This window comes from Amia ocellicauda, chromosome 4, assembly GCF_036373705.1.
Source record: "Amia ocellicauda isolate fAmiCal2 chromosome 4, fAmiCal2.hap1, whole genome shotgun sequence".
NCBI classification, from domain to species: domain Eukaryota; kingdom Metazoa; phylum Chordata; class Actinopteri; order Amiiformes; family Amiidae; genus Amia; species Amia ocellicauda.
In genome coordinates, this window is record NC_089853.1 from 52890290 (window position 1) to 52905866 (window position 15577).

Below are 15577 nucleotides of genomic sequence, written 5' to 3' on the forward strand. Positions count from 1 at the left end.
CTGGAATCGAAATCTTGTTAAGGTTTTATGGGAATCCAAACTCACTCCCAGACAACTTCAGGTCCTGTACAGTTAATGGGCTCAATCGGAGCAGAGCCTTGATTATTATATATTTCACAGGAGAATAAATAACTGTTGCTTGCGTTTTGTGTGCTTTGTATGAACATACACTTTACTTGCTCATTTCGGTTTTATTTAAATCAAATTAAAAAAAAGGACTGCTTCACAGACATAAAACATAGATTTGAAATTTGGGCAGTGTCTGAAGCAGTCTCAATCAGTTACATAGAAGGCAGCATTAAAATGCGTGATTTTTGTTTTTAATGAAATAATGGTGGTCCATGAAACTCCAGAGTAGCTCAGTAGGTAAAAGCCTAGAACACAGGTTGAACCTTGGAAGTTCAAACATCCATGTTTGAAACTTCATTGCTAGCTCTGACTGAGATACCCCACTAGGCATCACAGAACGGGCAGACCCTGTTTAGGATTGGGTGGGCTTTTAACCCTACCAGGGTTTCTTTGGCTTGCCTTGCACCAGTAAAGCCTGTGGCTGGGAGCTCAGCAATGTTATCAGTGAGAGCAAAACAGTCCTCCCTAGGATGCTGTGGGAGTTGTGGACTCACAGTGTGTAAAGGACAGGATGGCTTGAGAGAACACTACACATTATTAGAAGAATAAACTTTGATGAAAATAAATAATAAATAAAATCTATACCCAAATGCAAGGTGAGGCTGAGGTTTCAAAGTTCCCATGGTCAAAACAAAGAAAAATTCTGTTGCAACAGAAATTCTGCAGCCCTGCTCAAAGAGGTAATATTGAATAGAAACTGCTAGCTCAGTGCTACCAAATCAGAAAAAAACTAAACAAAATAACACTGCATGGTTGGTAGTAAAACTACTTGAGAAAATGAAAAAAAAGTTCCACCAAAATAACCAAGAACCAGACTTTCTATGTTTTTCATTTTTCTTTCCCTATTTGAAAGCAAATCAAAGGCAGCTTAACATCCAGTTATGGGCCTTAAAAACCTCAGCCTTAGTCATAACAGAAGGATGTTAAAATATAATTTTTTTCCTTTATTTAGAACTGTCAAAGGTTTTTCAAGGATCCTTCTCCACATTTAGTATGAAAGCCAATACAAAAAAGACCTTCTGTTGCCAAAGACAACTGACAAAGTTCAAAAGAACCTTTATGATTCTATTAAGAATGAACAGGCATCATTGTTTTTGGGAGTGTATTGACCTCTGACCTCTTGCAATGACCTCTGACTTTTTCCATGTGTATGGAATTTGGTTGGGCAAAATGAAGAGCATATAATATTCTTGTTCCCTCAATTCTTCAGCATGTTAAGAAAATATTACTTACTTTTACCTAGTGACTTGCTCATAATGTGAACATCTCAAGTTTGTGTTGCAAGAGGTATTTTAGAAATGGAACATTGCATATAGCTGGCAAACCTAATTTGTGTATTTAGGTCTATTTTTGAGTACCTAAAAGTTTGTCACGTATTACAATTCACACAGATTTCTGAGCTTTGCAAATTAAAATAAAATAAAATCCAACAGTAAAATCAGCATGGTCATTTGGGCATTTATTACAATATGTACTTTTTACCATACACTTACCTTCGCTAGAAACATCTCCTCTTTTTGTGCTTATTGAAAACATCTCTCCCTGCTTAAAGTGCTGCTGTACCTTCTGCTATAATAATCTGATGGCTTTCAAAAAGAAAATCCATGACAGTTCTCCAAAATATGCAGGGTTAGCACGTCCTGTGGAATATGACCTTTCACCCTTCCAAGTCATTATTTCTCCAGCTAGTGTCTTAGCAAGGCATTTGGGGGCAGGCCTTGCATATACAATAGCAACCCTCGAAATCTGAACTGGAAATAATAAATGGATTACCTCCACTCACCCCTACCCCTGGGGCGGTGGGGGAATGACAGCTTTTCCCTGTTTAATGGTAAAACAATTGTACCAGTCCTACAGGTTAATTGACATTTAGCACAAATCCCTCAGGATATACCATTTCAAGGGATGTGTTACAATATGTTTATGTCTCTAGGCAAAGCTAGCCACTCAGCAATTGAACTTCTGTTGTCCTGTGGGGCTGCTCCTTCCCAGGAGAGGTGAATTATAGGAACGGGACTGACAGACAGGGTGGCACAACTCCAGTAATAAGGCTCCCGTACGCTCACGTTTACATGCAGGCCAGGCCTCCAGTTCAAAGAGGAAATTGATGGAAAAAAACTCACAAGAGGTCACAGGGTTTTATTGCTTGCAGCACTTCATTTCTACCCCTCACAGGATGCATTTTTACGTTCCTGCTTCAAATTAACCACAATATCCCCCTTTCTGCTCCCAGGACCCCCAGCTAACAGACTCTCCCATCCTTTTACTCACAAGGATTGTCAATCCGAGGTTTTCCATTGGCTACCACAAAGGTGGGACAAAGATGCACAACATCTCTCTGACAATGGCTATGATGTACTATTACTATTAGTAGTAGTAGTAGTAGTAGTAGTAGTAGTAGTAGTACAAAACTGGGGAACAAAACTCTTGACCATAGTGCCCATTTAAAAAAATATTTGTTGTTAGCTTATAATGAGGTATCTTACATTAATTAAATAAACACTATTGGGATCCATACCAATTTTTTTTTTTTTAAACTACCGTAGTTGATATTTTCAGATACAGACCATTTTTACCTTTGATTTTAAATAATTTTTTGATGGCAATTTAGACAAAGATCTGTTCAACTCACAACATTGTATATGCGCATGTGTGTGTATATATCTTTTTCTTAAATCAGCAACTCTACATGTATGGCAGTCATTCCATTCCAGTGTCTGTTGAATTCCAACACAGGCACACCTCATTCTACGGAATGAGGTACTGATTAGGTGATCACCTGAACCAAATCTTATTTAACAAGGAAAAGTATAAAAAACACTGCTGTGGTCATCACTATCCTCTTGCAATAGGACCAGCTGGACAATGCTAGTAGTACCTCAAACGTAATTGGAATCAAAAAATAACTACTGACCATGCCAAAAGAGTTGAAAAGGAAAGTTTTGAGTGAGGAAAATAAGGGTTCAATTCTGGCTTTACTGGCAGAGGGATACAGTGAGCGTCGGGTTGCTTCCATCCTTAAAATTTCAAAGACAGCAGTTCATAAGAACAAGGTCAAGCAGCAGACATTGGGGACAACAAAGATACAGACCGGCAGAGGGCGAAAACGACTCTCCACTGACCGGGATGAGCGCCAACTCATTCGAATGTCACTCAACAACTGTAGGATGACCTACAATCAAGTGATCTACAAAAAGAATGGCAAACGGCAGCTAGGGTGAAGTGCACGGCGAGGACGGTTTGAAACAGGCTCCTAGAGGGACAGGGCTGAAGTCGTGCAAAGCTGGACAAAAGCCATTCATCAATGAGAAGCAAAGAAGAGCCAGGCTGAGGTTTGCAAAAGACCATAAGGATTGGACCGTAGAGTCCAATTTACAGCTCTGTCCAACACCTGGTCATCTAATGGTTAGACGGAGACCTGGAGAGGCCTACATGCCACAGTGTCTCGCACTCACTGTGAAATTTCATGGAGGATCAGTGATGATCTGGGGCTGCTTCAGCAAGGCTGGAATCGGGCAGATATGACTTTGTGAAGGACGCATGAATCAAGTCACGTTAAAGGTGTCCTGGAAGAACTTGCTTCCTTCTGCTCTGACAATGTTCCCCAACTATGAGGATTGTTTTATCCAGCAGGACAATGCTCCATGCCACACAGCCAGATCAATCAAGGTGTGGATGGAGGACCACCAGATCAAGACCCTGTCATGGCTAGCCCAATCTCCAGACCTGAACCCCATTGAAAACCTCTGGAATGTGATCAAGAGGAAGATGGATGGTCACAAGCCATCAAACAAAGCTGAGTTGCTTGAATTTTTGCACCAGGAGTGGCATGAAGTCACCCTACATCAATTTGAAAGACTGGTGGAGAGCATGCCAAGACACATGAAAGCTGTGATTGAAAAATCAGGGTTATTCAACCAAATATATTCAACCAAACTCTTCCTAAGATAAAACATTAGTATTGTGTTTAAAAATGAATATGAATGTGATGAATCAGCCTCCCGACAGGAGAAGGCATCAAACTAACCCGGGACTTCCCTTACCTAGGTCTTTTTACCATGGCAGAAGCCATCTTTATGAGGGGCGGCACCTTGGTGAGGGGCGGAAGTGCGAGTATGTAAATCCTAGCCACCAGAGTCAAGTGAGGGTTAAGAACACCTGTCGGTCTGCAATTGGTGTTCCACTGACTACTGGGGCAGGGCGCTGCATACTAAAGGGAACGCGCTACCGTGTTCAGAGTTGGTCCTAGGCAGAAGGCTGAGACAAGGCGGGAGGGAGAAGTACTTTTGAAAAGTACGTGCCGTTTGTTTTTGTGAAGGGCAGGAGCCTTATTTCTGTTTTTTTTTTTGTCTCTGTGAATTCTGGGTCTACGGGTTTTTGTTTTCTCTTCTAGAGTCACCTGAAGAGGACTTTATTATTATTATTATTGTTTTGTTTTGTTTTCCCGTGTAATAAATAAACGTTAAACCTCTTTATTTTTACAAGCAAATTATCGACTGGACAATCCATTTGTGCTCACATGCCTCACAATTAACTTATTTTCTTTGCATTATTCGAGGTCTGACACCGCATCTTTTTTGTTATTTTGACCAGTTGTCAAAATGCTATAAATGACAATATTTTTATTTGAAATTTGGGATAAATGTTGTCAGTAGTTTATAGAATAAAACAAATGTTCATTTTACCCAAACACATACCTATAAATAGTAAAACCAGAGAAACTGATAATTTTGCATTGGTCTCTTAATTTGTTCCAAAGCTGTATATATATGAGGGGGGCTATGCATTTACCATATATTTGAAACTTGGAAACAACAATGTTTACATTGACAAAATTATTACATCAATGAATTAACCCAAATAAAACAACAAAAAACACCTTTAAAACATGTGGTGGAGAAACTTCACTTTAATGAGATGCAGTGAGAAACTACTTAGTAAAGCTTATTAAAAAAACATTTTGACAAAAAAAAAAAAAAAAAACTTAGATACAGGACAAAGTAGTGAGTGTCTTGTCAAATTTCAACATTAAGAATTAATAATATGACATGAACGGTAAAAAAAGATAGCAAGTGCAAATAATCTTTGTCATCAATGAAGTGAAAGGGAATGTAACTTGATGCTCTCTATTTAACTGAACCCCAATGCTCTTTACCTCTTGTTGAAAGCTTGCTGTAGATCTGCGAATTCACTTCCTTATCCCGAAAAAAACATCGTATTTCTTCCACTGCTTCACGAACAATGGTGATTATCAGCACAAAGCCCTATGTAACAATCAAACACAAGATCAAAGGGGACTGCATAAGATTATTAAAAAGCATTAAATACAGAATTAACAAGGTTTCGGAACTGGTAGGAGAGTGTGATTTGGAGGACTGTTTTAGTTTTGGTTTTGAATTGAAGAGAAAAAATATTTTGGTTGAACTCTCTATTAGTTGAAGTCAACCAATGCCACAGACCTGTGTTCCAGAAAAAGAAAAGTGTCTGATTTATTTATTTATTATAATCTAGGCATCAATTCTAAAAAAAAACACGAGCAAATATCAAAAGGAAACCCACAAAATGTATTACCCCATAATCTACATCCTGTCTCTCACTATACAATCATATCATTTGAAGCATTCCAGTGAGGTCAGGGAGAGACTGATAGGAGGGGAAAGTTGTATTTTGCCTTATTTCAAAACAACCCACATCATTCCACTAATGTTATACTTCAGTCAACACTTTCAGGCATAGCTGATGATCTGTTGCAGGAGAGAAAATATTAGTCAAAACCTTCATTTCGGTTTCTTCAGTTAAACAAAGTCTAGTCTTAAAGTAATTTCAGACTTCTGTTACAGTTTAAGCACACACTCTATGGAACTTAATGCAATTAAAATGATAATAATGATAAAACAAAATCACTGTGTTTTGGCTGTATGGTTTTGGTTAGAAGAGTGTAGTGTTTGCCCCATCAGAAATCCAGTGTATACAATTTCACATTAGAGTGTTTTAGGTTAAGAGGCCAAAATGTTAAACCAGGGACATCCAGCACTGTAAGCACAAATGCTCCAGGCATCATATTCCCTCTTCTGACAAGGTTCACCCACTAAGCTCTCATGCTGCCTGAACAGCAAATAGGACAGCATGTACTCTACAAAACTGGAAACTGAGTGACGTATGGCTATCATAACAGAAAACCTGTAAGGGCTGTTCATTTGGAGGTGTATCCGGGATATCAGTGTGTGTGAATATTGTTTCTAATGTAGTTCCTGCTGCTTTGAGCATGTATGCTTCTGTATGTATGCCTCATTATAATTACCATACAGTATCAGTGTAACAGTGAAACCTTCAATCACAATTTCCCAAATTATGGTCTATTAAACAACTAAGTTTAAGATGTATATTGTGCAAATATTAAAACAATAACTATGTGGAGTGAGGCTTTCTATGAAAAGTAATTTTGGGTTAAGCAACAACAAAGCACTGCAGACTCACACTTAGTCACTGACTGTCACCCAGAGTTAAGGTCACTTCCTGAATAAAAATGTGTTGGGCTTTTACAAAACCATTTCTTTTATAATACAAGTTCAAATTATCTTGTCTTTATATCTTAAATTCAAATATTCCTAAAAAATTAAAAAAAGGATAGGAAAAGAAGGATACATTGCATTCATCAAATGCTTTCCCCACTGTGAGAATCTAAAAGCACTTCTCCAGATACTTATGTTTACTGTTACTGGTGCTGGACATTTTGTTTTTTGTTGCAATGAAGAGAGAAAGTGCAGCCCTAGCTTTCCTACATAGTAGATAACATGGCTAAGTGAGGGACAGACCATACCACAAGAGGGACATAACTGAGTTTCAGCAGATAACCAGGCTTGCCATTTAAGCAGGACACTAGGGTAAGCACTCCTGTAATTTTGCAATATTGCACCTTTAAAAGGACCATAATGACACCATCCCAAAGATGGATAAAACACAACACTCAGGTAACCAGCACCGACCAGAGTTCAATGAGAACAAAACGCTTAATGATAAAAGAAAAACTAGAAGGTTAAGGGAAAGGTAGACATCCATTATTGTAACACAAATTCAGCAGTTCATGTTTGTTTGGTTTTATTACTTCACTATACAGCATTTAGGATTGATGAACTTACCAAAGGCACCCAGTAAGTGTACAGGGCACCTAGCCGGAGTTCTGGGACAAATTGGGAGCAGGCCAAGAGCAGGAAGTACAGGTTGAAGAAGTACTTAAACTGATTGAACAATACCTGTAGAAATTAAGAAACAAATGATCAGCACACCAATATATATTTTTTTTTACATTTAAGAAACACTTGAAGACAGGCAGAGCTTCAGCAGTTAACCTGATCTCTGCAGAACTCAAGTGGAAAGTGACAGTTGCATTTTTCCTGCAGAGGAGATGGTGCATGCAGTGGATATCACTACCAGCACCAGTAGAAACAATGTGATAAAAATAATGTTTCAGTGCACTGGTGCTTTATCCTGGTTGTTTTTAGAGCTTCACAAGGACACAGTGCCGCAGAAAGTATGTATGCGTCAACATCTGACCTTCCATTCATCTCGTCGTAACGTGGGTTCGAAAATGTATCACCCTCTTCTGAGTGAGACTGTAGGAGTGTCACCCACTGGACTCCTGCACCAGAACTAAAAAGAATCCTTCACTTTCAATAGCAGGAATAGTTTTGTATCTTTTTTGATTGGAGCTGCATTGAAATGCTTACTCAAAAGTTCGGATTGAGTTCACTAGGAGGTCAAAATAATTAATCGGATGAATATGTATGAAGAATTCCTCCCTCTCTCTCTCTCTCTCTCTCTCTCTCTCACCAGGTTAATCAGTATCTTTCAGTTCTTCCCAAAGTCCATTAAATCAATGCAATTGTTGCATCTCTGCTTGTATATTAAGTTGTAATCACCAAGACAATACTATAATGCTTATTCTAACCCTTCCTTTATATACTTTTTTTTTTTTTTTTTTTTGCAGTGTTTAAAGGTATATCTATATTGGCAATAAGTAAAATCTCTCAGGTTTACTTGGAAACCCAGTGAAAGACTTGACACATGGACAACAGGTCACTATAAGCATATTGGCTTTCATTAACACTACAGTGCAATATTACAACTAAGGCATAGCTTAAGAATTTAATTATGATCAGACTCTTAAAGATGTAGTGTGATGATGACTCAAATTCAGCCACAGCATGTATGTAAAATTAATGCACCCAGAAATATATGTCAATAGACTTTTTTTCTGTGAATTAATAATTAGATTTAATATCCAAATGTATACTTTGTTCCAATTCCCCTTTCTCTATTGCAGAGCATACTACTTGAGTCCTATCAAGTGGGACACTCCTGAGACAAGACTTAATTTTAGCACCAGAGCACTAATGTTTTGACTATGAAAAGTGACTTGGCAAAGTTTCAGAAAATCAGATTGATGTGCATTTCCATATCTTAAATAAGTAATGATTTCCAAGGTGGAAAAAAAACAACAACGATTTCATGTTTGACCTGCTTCAAAGGGATCTGTTATACATCTAGAAGAGATTTTGATGGGTCAAAGACTGGAGCCTTCACTCCAAGCAGTGCTGGAAGAGACTGATTCTGGGGTTTCGTTTAAACAAGATGTTCTCAATTGCTTAATTGGACCTTTCCAATTGTCAGTTCAATCATTGTAGAGAACTCCACTGCAACAAAAAAAGCAGAGGAAACGGGGTACTCCAGGACCAGGGCTGAGACCACTGGCCTAAACTAACACGGATCTAGTCTTATAGTTCACTAAATCACTAATATCTGGGAATGCATCTTAACAAATGATCCGTTACAGTAATTATGTCACTTGCAAACTTGCAGATACTTTCCAGATTACAGTCACCCCTAATAAACAAAGTAACAACTAATGACACCTCTTCTGAAGCAATTAATTTAACAGACTTGCCTGTTCATGATCGTTTCTGCCTTTTAAGGATGAGAGTTTGGAGCATTTCAAAATATAAAGAACAGTCGAGCTCGACTGAGTTGAATGCATGGTAACTAGCTGAGGTGTGATTAGATGAACCTGGGTGAATACCATCTGAAAAGTGCTAGAAGATCATCTGGACACTTCTATTTACTTGTTCAATTAAAGGAACTCAGGTCTTTCACAGCTGAAGGCTATACAGGTGTTGGTTTCATTACTCCTGCAGCTACTGAATCTAAGGTTAGGTTAAATACTGAAATAAGACAGGTTTAAATATTCCAGATTGCTGCTTCTTTATGCCTCATCCCATACTTTGATCACTGAACGTGTTTAAAAAATAAATAAATTAAAAGCAAATACCGATGACAGCACGTTTTCCATCCTCCCACAAGCACCCACTCTCACAGACGAGGCGTATCTGATCTCTGAGAGCACAGAGTGCGTGCTTACCCCTGGTAGGAAAGTGAAGAAGTTGTATTTCTGGTTGTTGATGACGTTGCGCGGGTACCTCTGCTCTCGCTTCTCGGGGTGGCCTAGCCACACGGTGCGGGGCCGGAAGTCACCCATCCCGCAGCATCGAGACCAGGGGCAGCACCTGAGGATTTAAAAAAAAAAAAAAGACACAGACACACTTTACAGTGGATTGCATAAGTATTCACCCCTCAGGGACTTTAGTCTACTTCAGTCTGCAAAAGACTTTGTACTGGGGCAGAGGTTCACCTTTCATCAAGCTGTAATTATAATTGAAATGTATAAAGGTAAACTAAAAGTAAAAGTTTTAAAGTTAATGTTTGTGTGGGTATTTTGCTTCCAAATGTATCTAAAAGAACAAGAAACAAAAACAGCGTGTCTGCATTTTATGCAAACGGGGGGAGGAAATTAAGTAGTTTAAAATGTTATGCAGTATTATTAATATCAGTATTGGATCAGTATCGGCCAATATGGTTGGGTAATCATTGGTTATCGGTAATCTGCCATCTTGTCAGCCCACCACCACGACTCCGGGCTTCTTCGGTAGGGACAAGACAAAGCAGGCATCCTCCAAAACACACAAGTGTCAAAGCTACCTACTATATTTGCACTGCAAGCCCACAATGCCCACAGCCCCAGCTATTACACCAATTAGAGAGTTTGATGCAGTTGGAAATGGCTAATGATCTGAACCTGCAGGTGCTAGAGAAGTCCAAGGGAGTGGCTTATGTTCGATGACCTGAGGATATCCCCAGCCAACGTCTGCCTGCCCTGACAGTGCTTAGGTTAATTATGTGCTTCCCCAATAACAACTCCCATATAAATCAAGTGATCACAGAGGGAGAGCAAAGTCCTGCATAATCCACGCTATACGGGACACATCCTGGGCACAGGTATTACCGCATGAGTCAATTGAGAACCCCCCCTAACTATAGTTTTTTAATCTCCAGACACTCGCCAGAACACACTGCTCTCAAGCTGGATTCATAGCGAGGGGCAGTGTGATGAATGCAGTTTGCGCTTTTGCATGGAGAACACTCGGCTCAAACCATATGACAAGAATGATTTATGCACAATCATGATCGCATTATGAGATAGCGCTTAAGTGACCAAAGAAACTATAAGGAGATGGAAAGGTAAGTTACTGCTTTTGCTTTTGATTTTAGGAATTAGTTGGGCATTCAATACATCACCCAAGGTAACTAGTACAGGCGACAAGAACAGGAGTCAGGACGCCGTGGTCCCCATCAAAATGGGCCCGGGGATGGCTTCTTTTAAATCTGTGTCCTGTGGGCAATCATCTGACGAGCACTGAGCTGCATGGTACGGTTAAGAAAGAAGCTCTGGAGTGGTAGGTCGAGAAGATACCTGGTATAGATTTTCACACCATTTAGCAAGAGTGGGGACTATCACTCAAAATGGGTCGTTTATCCCCTGGAAAGACTACTGGTAGAACTTCACTGCTGTATCTGAAAATGACATTCTCTAAAAATGGCACGGCAAAGGAGAAATAATTGTGTCATGGTGGGCTTCCAACTTCTGCCTGGGTTAAAAAAAAATGCTGGCCTCCAGTCTCACCTCTTCATTACTCATGTTTCTATCCAGTTTGATTTGCAATGTAACTGTTGTCTCTTGTGACTGGAGGGTGAAGATGGGTGGGATTCACACTGTGCCACTGACAATGAGAAAGGTCTCTCTCGTGATCCAGCAACCCGAAGAACTACAATATACACTCCCCCCGGTAACATGGTGCATCTTTTTTTTTTTTTTTAAGTAAACAAACTCATGCATGTTCAGAACTAATCTAAACTAAATATGTGGTTGTGTTCTCAAGCTTCTGCTTAAGATTTCTTTTAACATTTTCAAATCTATATAAAATCTATAAGGTGCATTGGTGGCGAGACGGCTGATCAAGACAAAGAGAGCAAATGGAGTGGCGAGTTCAGCAAGCGCAACCTTCTTATATCAGAAAATGCATGACTACAGGGACATTGGAAACAGATGTTTGTTGAAAATGATTACATCATTTTGGTTTTATTATTAGGATACTAGGCTATGCAAACTGTATTGGTTAAAGCTTTATGAATTATGAAAACATTCCATATAGCAGAGGTAAGCAACTCAAACTGCAGAGAGATGTACCTTAAAAAGTCCAAAAGGGGAAGCCTTAAAAAGAAAGCTAACAATGCCTAATTAACAAGTGATTAGTCTAATTAGTCGAAATAATAACAATCAAACAAGAGTGGCGTGGGCTGCCAGACATTAACTCGGGTATCTATAAATCCCGAACTGGATTCTAGAGCTGATCAGTTAGAACACACACAATGGAGTCTCTTAGCACTCAGCACCATTACAACAACAAACATTACTGAAGCATTTCGAGTCTGTTCACAGAAAATGAGATGTTGCAGCTAAAAACAAAACACTCACTGACAGCGGTGTTGTCATTAAGGTGCACCTACACCACTGCTCCTGTCAAACAGTCCACCCAAATAAAGCCTGTTTACTTTTCAATCTCCTCAAGATGACACATTGATCACTGCAAAGGATACCTGCAAGCTAGTTTTCTGCCACCTTCCTCAAACAAGGCCTCTCACCTTATTGAGATAAGCAGGTGTGGCATGCTATAATTATGTTTGGCTGAAGAGGGAAATGTTTTCAACCTTATCTGAGGTTGAGACCTAAACAGGCTTTCTCCAGCTAACCTGCCTGAACACATGTTTACAAGCAACAGAATTTCACACTGAAGTAAGACAAATAGAAGACCTATTGGACCTAATTAAGACTGGGAACCCACAAATTATTTTACAGCAAACTTTAATATAGGCTATGTTATGACACTTTACAGCTTAATCCCATGTTAAATCTTCCGGCAATTACACAAGACACATCTGTTCAGACCTGTACCTCTAATATGGCTGCCTAATCTCCTGGCCTTCTCAGCACTCTTGTTCTGATGCACTTTCTTGTTAAACTATGCTTCCTTATGTTCCTGCTTACTTATTGTTAGTACTTCTATCGATGTATTGCAACATCCTCTTTCTTTAGCACAAACCTAGGATTTAACTGTATTATGTCTTTACTTGTTACCTCATTGTACTATGTTATGTGCTATTTGTATTGTATTACTGTAATTTTGTAATGTTTTAAAATGTTTATTGTGTAAAGTATAAGTCGCACTGGGTAAGGGAAATAATAATAATAATAATAATTTCCTCATTTCTAATTTTTTCTTGGTAATTATTAACACACAGCCATAGTACATTTGTGCAAGAAAGCCTTAATACAGATTAGCTTCATTCTGTGGAGGTCTAGTTTGAGTCAGAACAACGTCTGACATTTCCAGTTTCTGTGCTCAGCATCTGAAACTGCCACTGGATCGCAAGGTTCAGAACATATATGCATAGCATCCCCTACCAATTTGACATTTTTTTTTTTGCTTTGTTTTTTGATTGTTCAGATCTTCTCTAAAAAACAAAAAGGCCTGACAAAGACTCGTTGGTGGAAATCAAGTATTGACAGTGTTGTGTGCACAAGTGCCAGCTTCTATGCTTTGTCAACACACTGTGGTCATATTTACAAGGATCAGGACATGGCCAGCTCAATTTTCAGAAGAATTTAACCTGTGCTGGGTTTCCTAAAAATACACTATAATAGACAAATAGAGACTATTCACCAGCTATATTTTAAGGGTCACTGACTTTCATAACTACCATAGAAGCCAAGAGTGGTAGGCAGTGTTGTAACAATGATCAGATTGGTGTGTTTGGTGTTATTAAAGACCACCAGCCAAGTTCACTCAGTCAGCCAGTCAAAGAAGGAATCTTATTTCATAAAGAATAAATACATCAATCAATAAAGAAAAAGAAAGAAAGAAATATGTTAGCCTTTGAACCAAGGTGACTTGTAATTATTGCAGGACATTTGAAATTCTGGATGCACTATCAGAGACAGAATACAGAATGCATGTAAATATTAGCAGTATGACAATACAAAAGCTTTAATCAATATTTACATTTAAATTAGGGGGGAGGGCATCTAATGACTCATATTTATACAAATGGCTAATTAATCTCCAAGAGTCATGAAAGGTTCTCAACTCACCCTGTAAAAATGACAAGACATCTTATGTGTACAATTGATATATTTAGATTAGCTACAGCTGCTGAACAATAACCTTTAAAAGTCATAAGCCTTTGTGTGCCATCTCTATATGTCAGAGCAATGAAAGCACATTTAAATAATGATTTTAATAGAATGGAAAACAAATGTTTTGCTTTGGATGGATTAATTACCAACTGAATATGAAAGCCATAGAGGCCTGTGGATGTTATGGCAAATTCCACTGTATTTAGTCTATTTAGGAATAAATGTCAGGAAAATAATAACCAAAGGCATGTATTTCAGGTGGGATATTAATAGGGTTCCTATCAAAGGTTTTAAGATAAATGAAAGAGTTTTCAGTAAAGGCCTTTATATTGCAGTTGGAATGGAAATCTCACATTTCTATTCCAAGACACTGGCAGACTGAGCGGATTTATCTGATTTAGGTAGGTTTGCGGATCCAGACAAAACATAGATTGCTTCAAGTATTACAGCCTGGATCTCAAACCTCGATCAAATAAGATCTCAGCATATCCCAACCTGTTAGCCAGACGGGAGAACCAAAATGAAGGCCGTTCAAATCAAGGACCTGCCACTAGCTGTCATTATTGCACACTGCCATACACAGAGCTATAGACATGGCATGCCATACACAGTTAGAGAAATGAGGGCATTGGCCACACAGGAGACAGGATGGACATGCAGAAATAACCCCACTGGCGACACCAACCCCAGCTTTTCCTGGCATTTCACTGAGGCATGGTGTTGTTTTCCTTGTTGTTAACGCTGCTGCCGTTTACAAATCCAACCCTGGCCACTACTGATGTGGTGAATGGGGGATGAGCTCATTTGCAAAACAAAAAGATGTTTTTTCACTGACGGCCACGAAAGGCCTTGCAAACTGATAGTTTAAACAAAGCGATCTATACATTGGGAAAGAGACAGGTCTCCCCAGATCCCACCCAGGCACAATAAGCAAATCTCCGGGAGATCTCGCCAGGTAGGACATGTCTCTCCCGTGTTGGAAGCGCGGAACCCGGAACAAGACTGCCTCTGCGCTTCTCCTTCATGGCTCCAGATAAATACCGACCGAATTGTCTACTGAAACCCACTCGATACCACATAGCCACCGTTAAATATCGGCCGACATATCCCTATTTCAGTTCTTGAAAACAAATCTGCGTCGCAGAAAAAACTGTAAATATATAGGCTATATACATAAGCAAGCAATTGTAACGCGACGCTTGTTGTGCACTAGCTCGCGCCCTGTTAAATATATATATATCTATTTTTACAAATGAAGCCGAATATTTGGAGGCTCTTACCCGTTCTTGTGTTTATTGTCGTGTCTCTTTTTGTGTCGGACGGGCTGTAAAGGGATATTGTCCGTCATTTTGGCAATCCCCCGCTATATTAGCGTCGGTGACAATGCCTGCTGTTCTCGGGAGCTGGGCGGAGGCTCTGTGATCCGGCTCGGCTGCCAGCTCCCTTCATCGCCTCCTCTTCCAATCTGAGCCGGAACAGGAGGGATGGGAGAACTGCAGGTGCAATCCAACAACTAGATTTTCCTCTTTTTTTCCTTCTTTCTGCTTCAATTTAACCCTTTTACGCTCAAGAGTTGAAAAAGACAGTATGTTGTGTAGCAATGAGGACATTAAAATGTCAACAGAGCTGCAGAAACGCATTCTCAGATCAGATGGTTAATGAAGGTTAATTGAGCCTGAATCCACAGTGTGTCTCTCTATGTCAATCTCTTTGGGTTCAAGTTGCCACCTGTTCCCATAATTCCTCCACACTAAGACGGCACACGACTTTAAAGCTGCCCCTGTTGTTTAGCCCTAATATATCTACTACACAATCCCTCTCTTAAAATAAATAGTGCAGATCAGCTGGTCACTAGTCTTACTG

The 15577-nt window shown here is 39.4% G+C and overlaps 1 protein-coding gene across 1 annotated transcript in view; it reads right to left on the bottom strand.

The window, feature by feature from the left end:
- Positions 1-15168, bottom strand: part of atp9a (ATPase phospholipid transporting 9A) — a 79616-nt gene extending 64448 nt beyond the window's left edge. Inside the window, exons 1-4 of the mRNA XM_066702750.1 lie at positions 14995-15168; positions 9545-9689; positions 7269-7382; positions 5285-5393 (exon numbers count right to left, since the gene is read on the bottom strand). Coding sequence (XP_066558847.1) covers positions 5285-5393; positions 7269-7382; positions 9545-9689; positions 14995-15062 — 436 coding nt within the window. The 5' untranslated portion in view covers positions 15063-15168. The remainder of the gene's footprint in view (positions 1-5284; positions 5394-7268; positions 7383-9544; positions 9690-14994) is intronic.
- Positions 15169-15577: the final 409 nt, after the last annotated feature.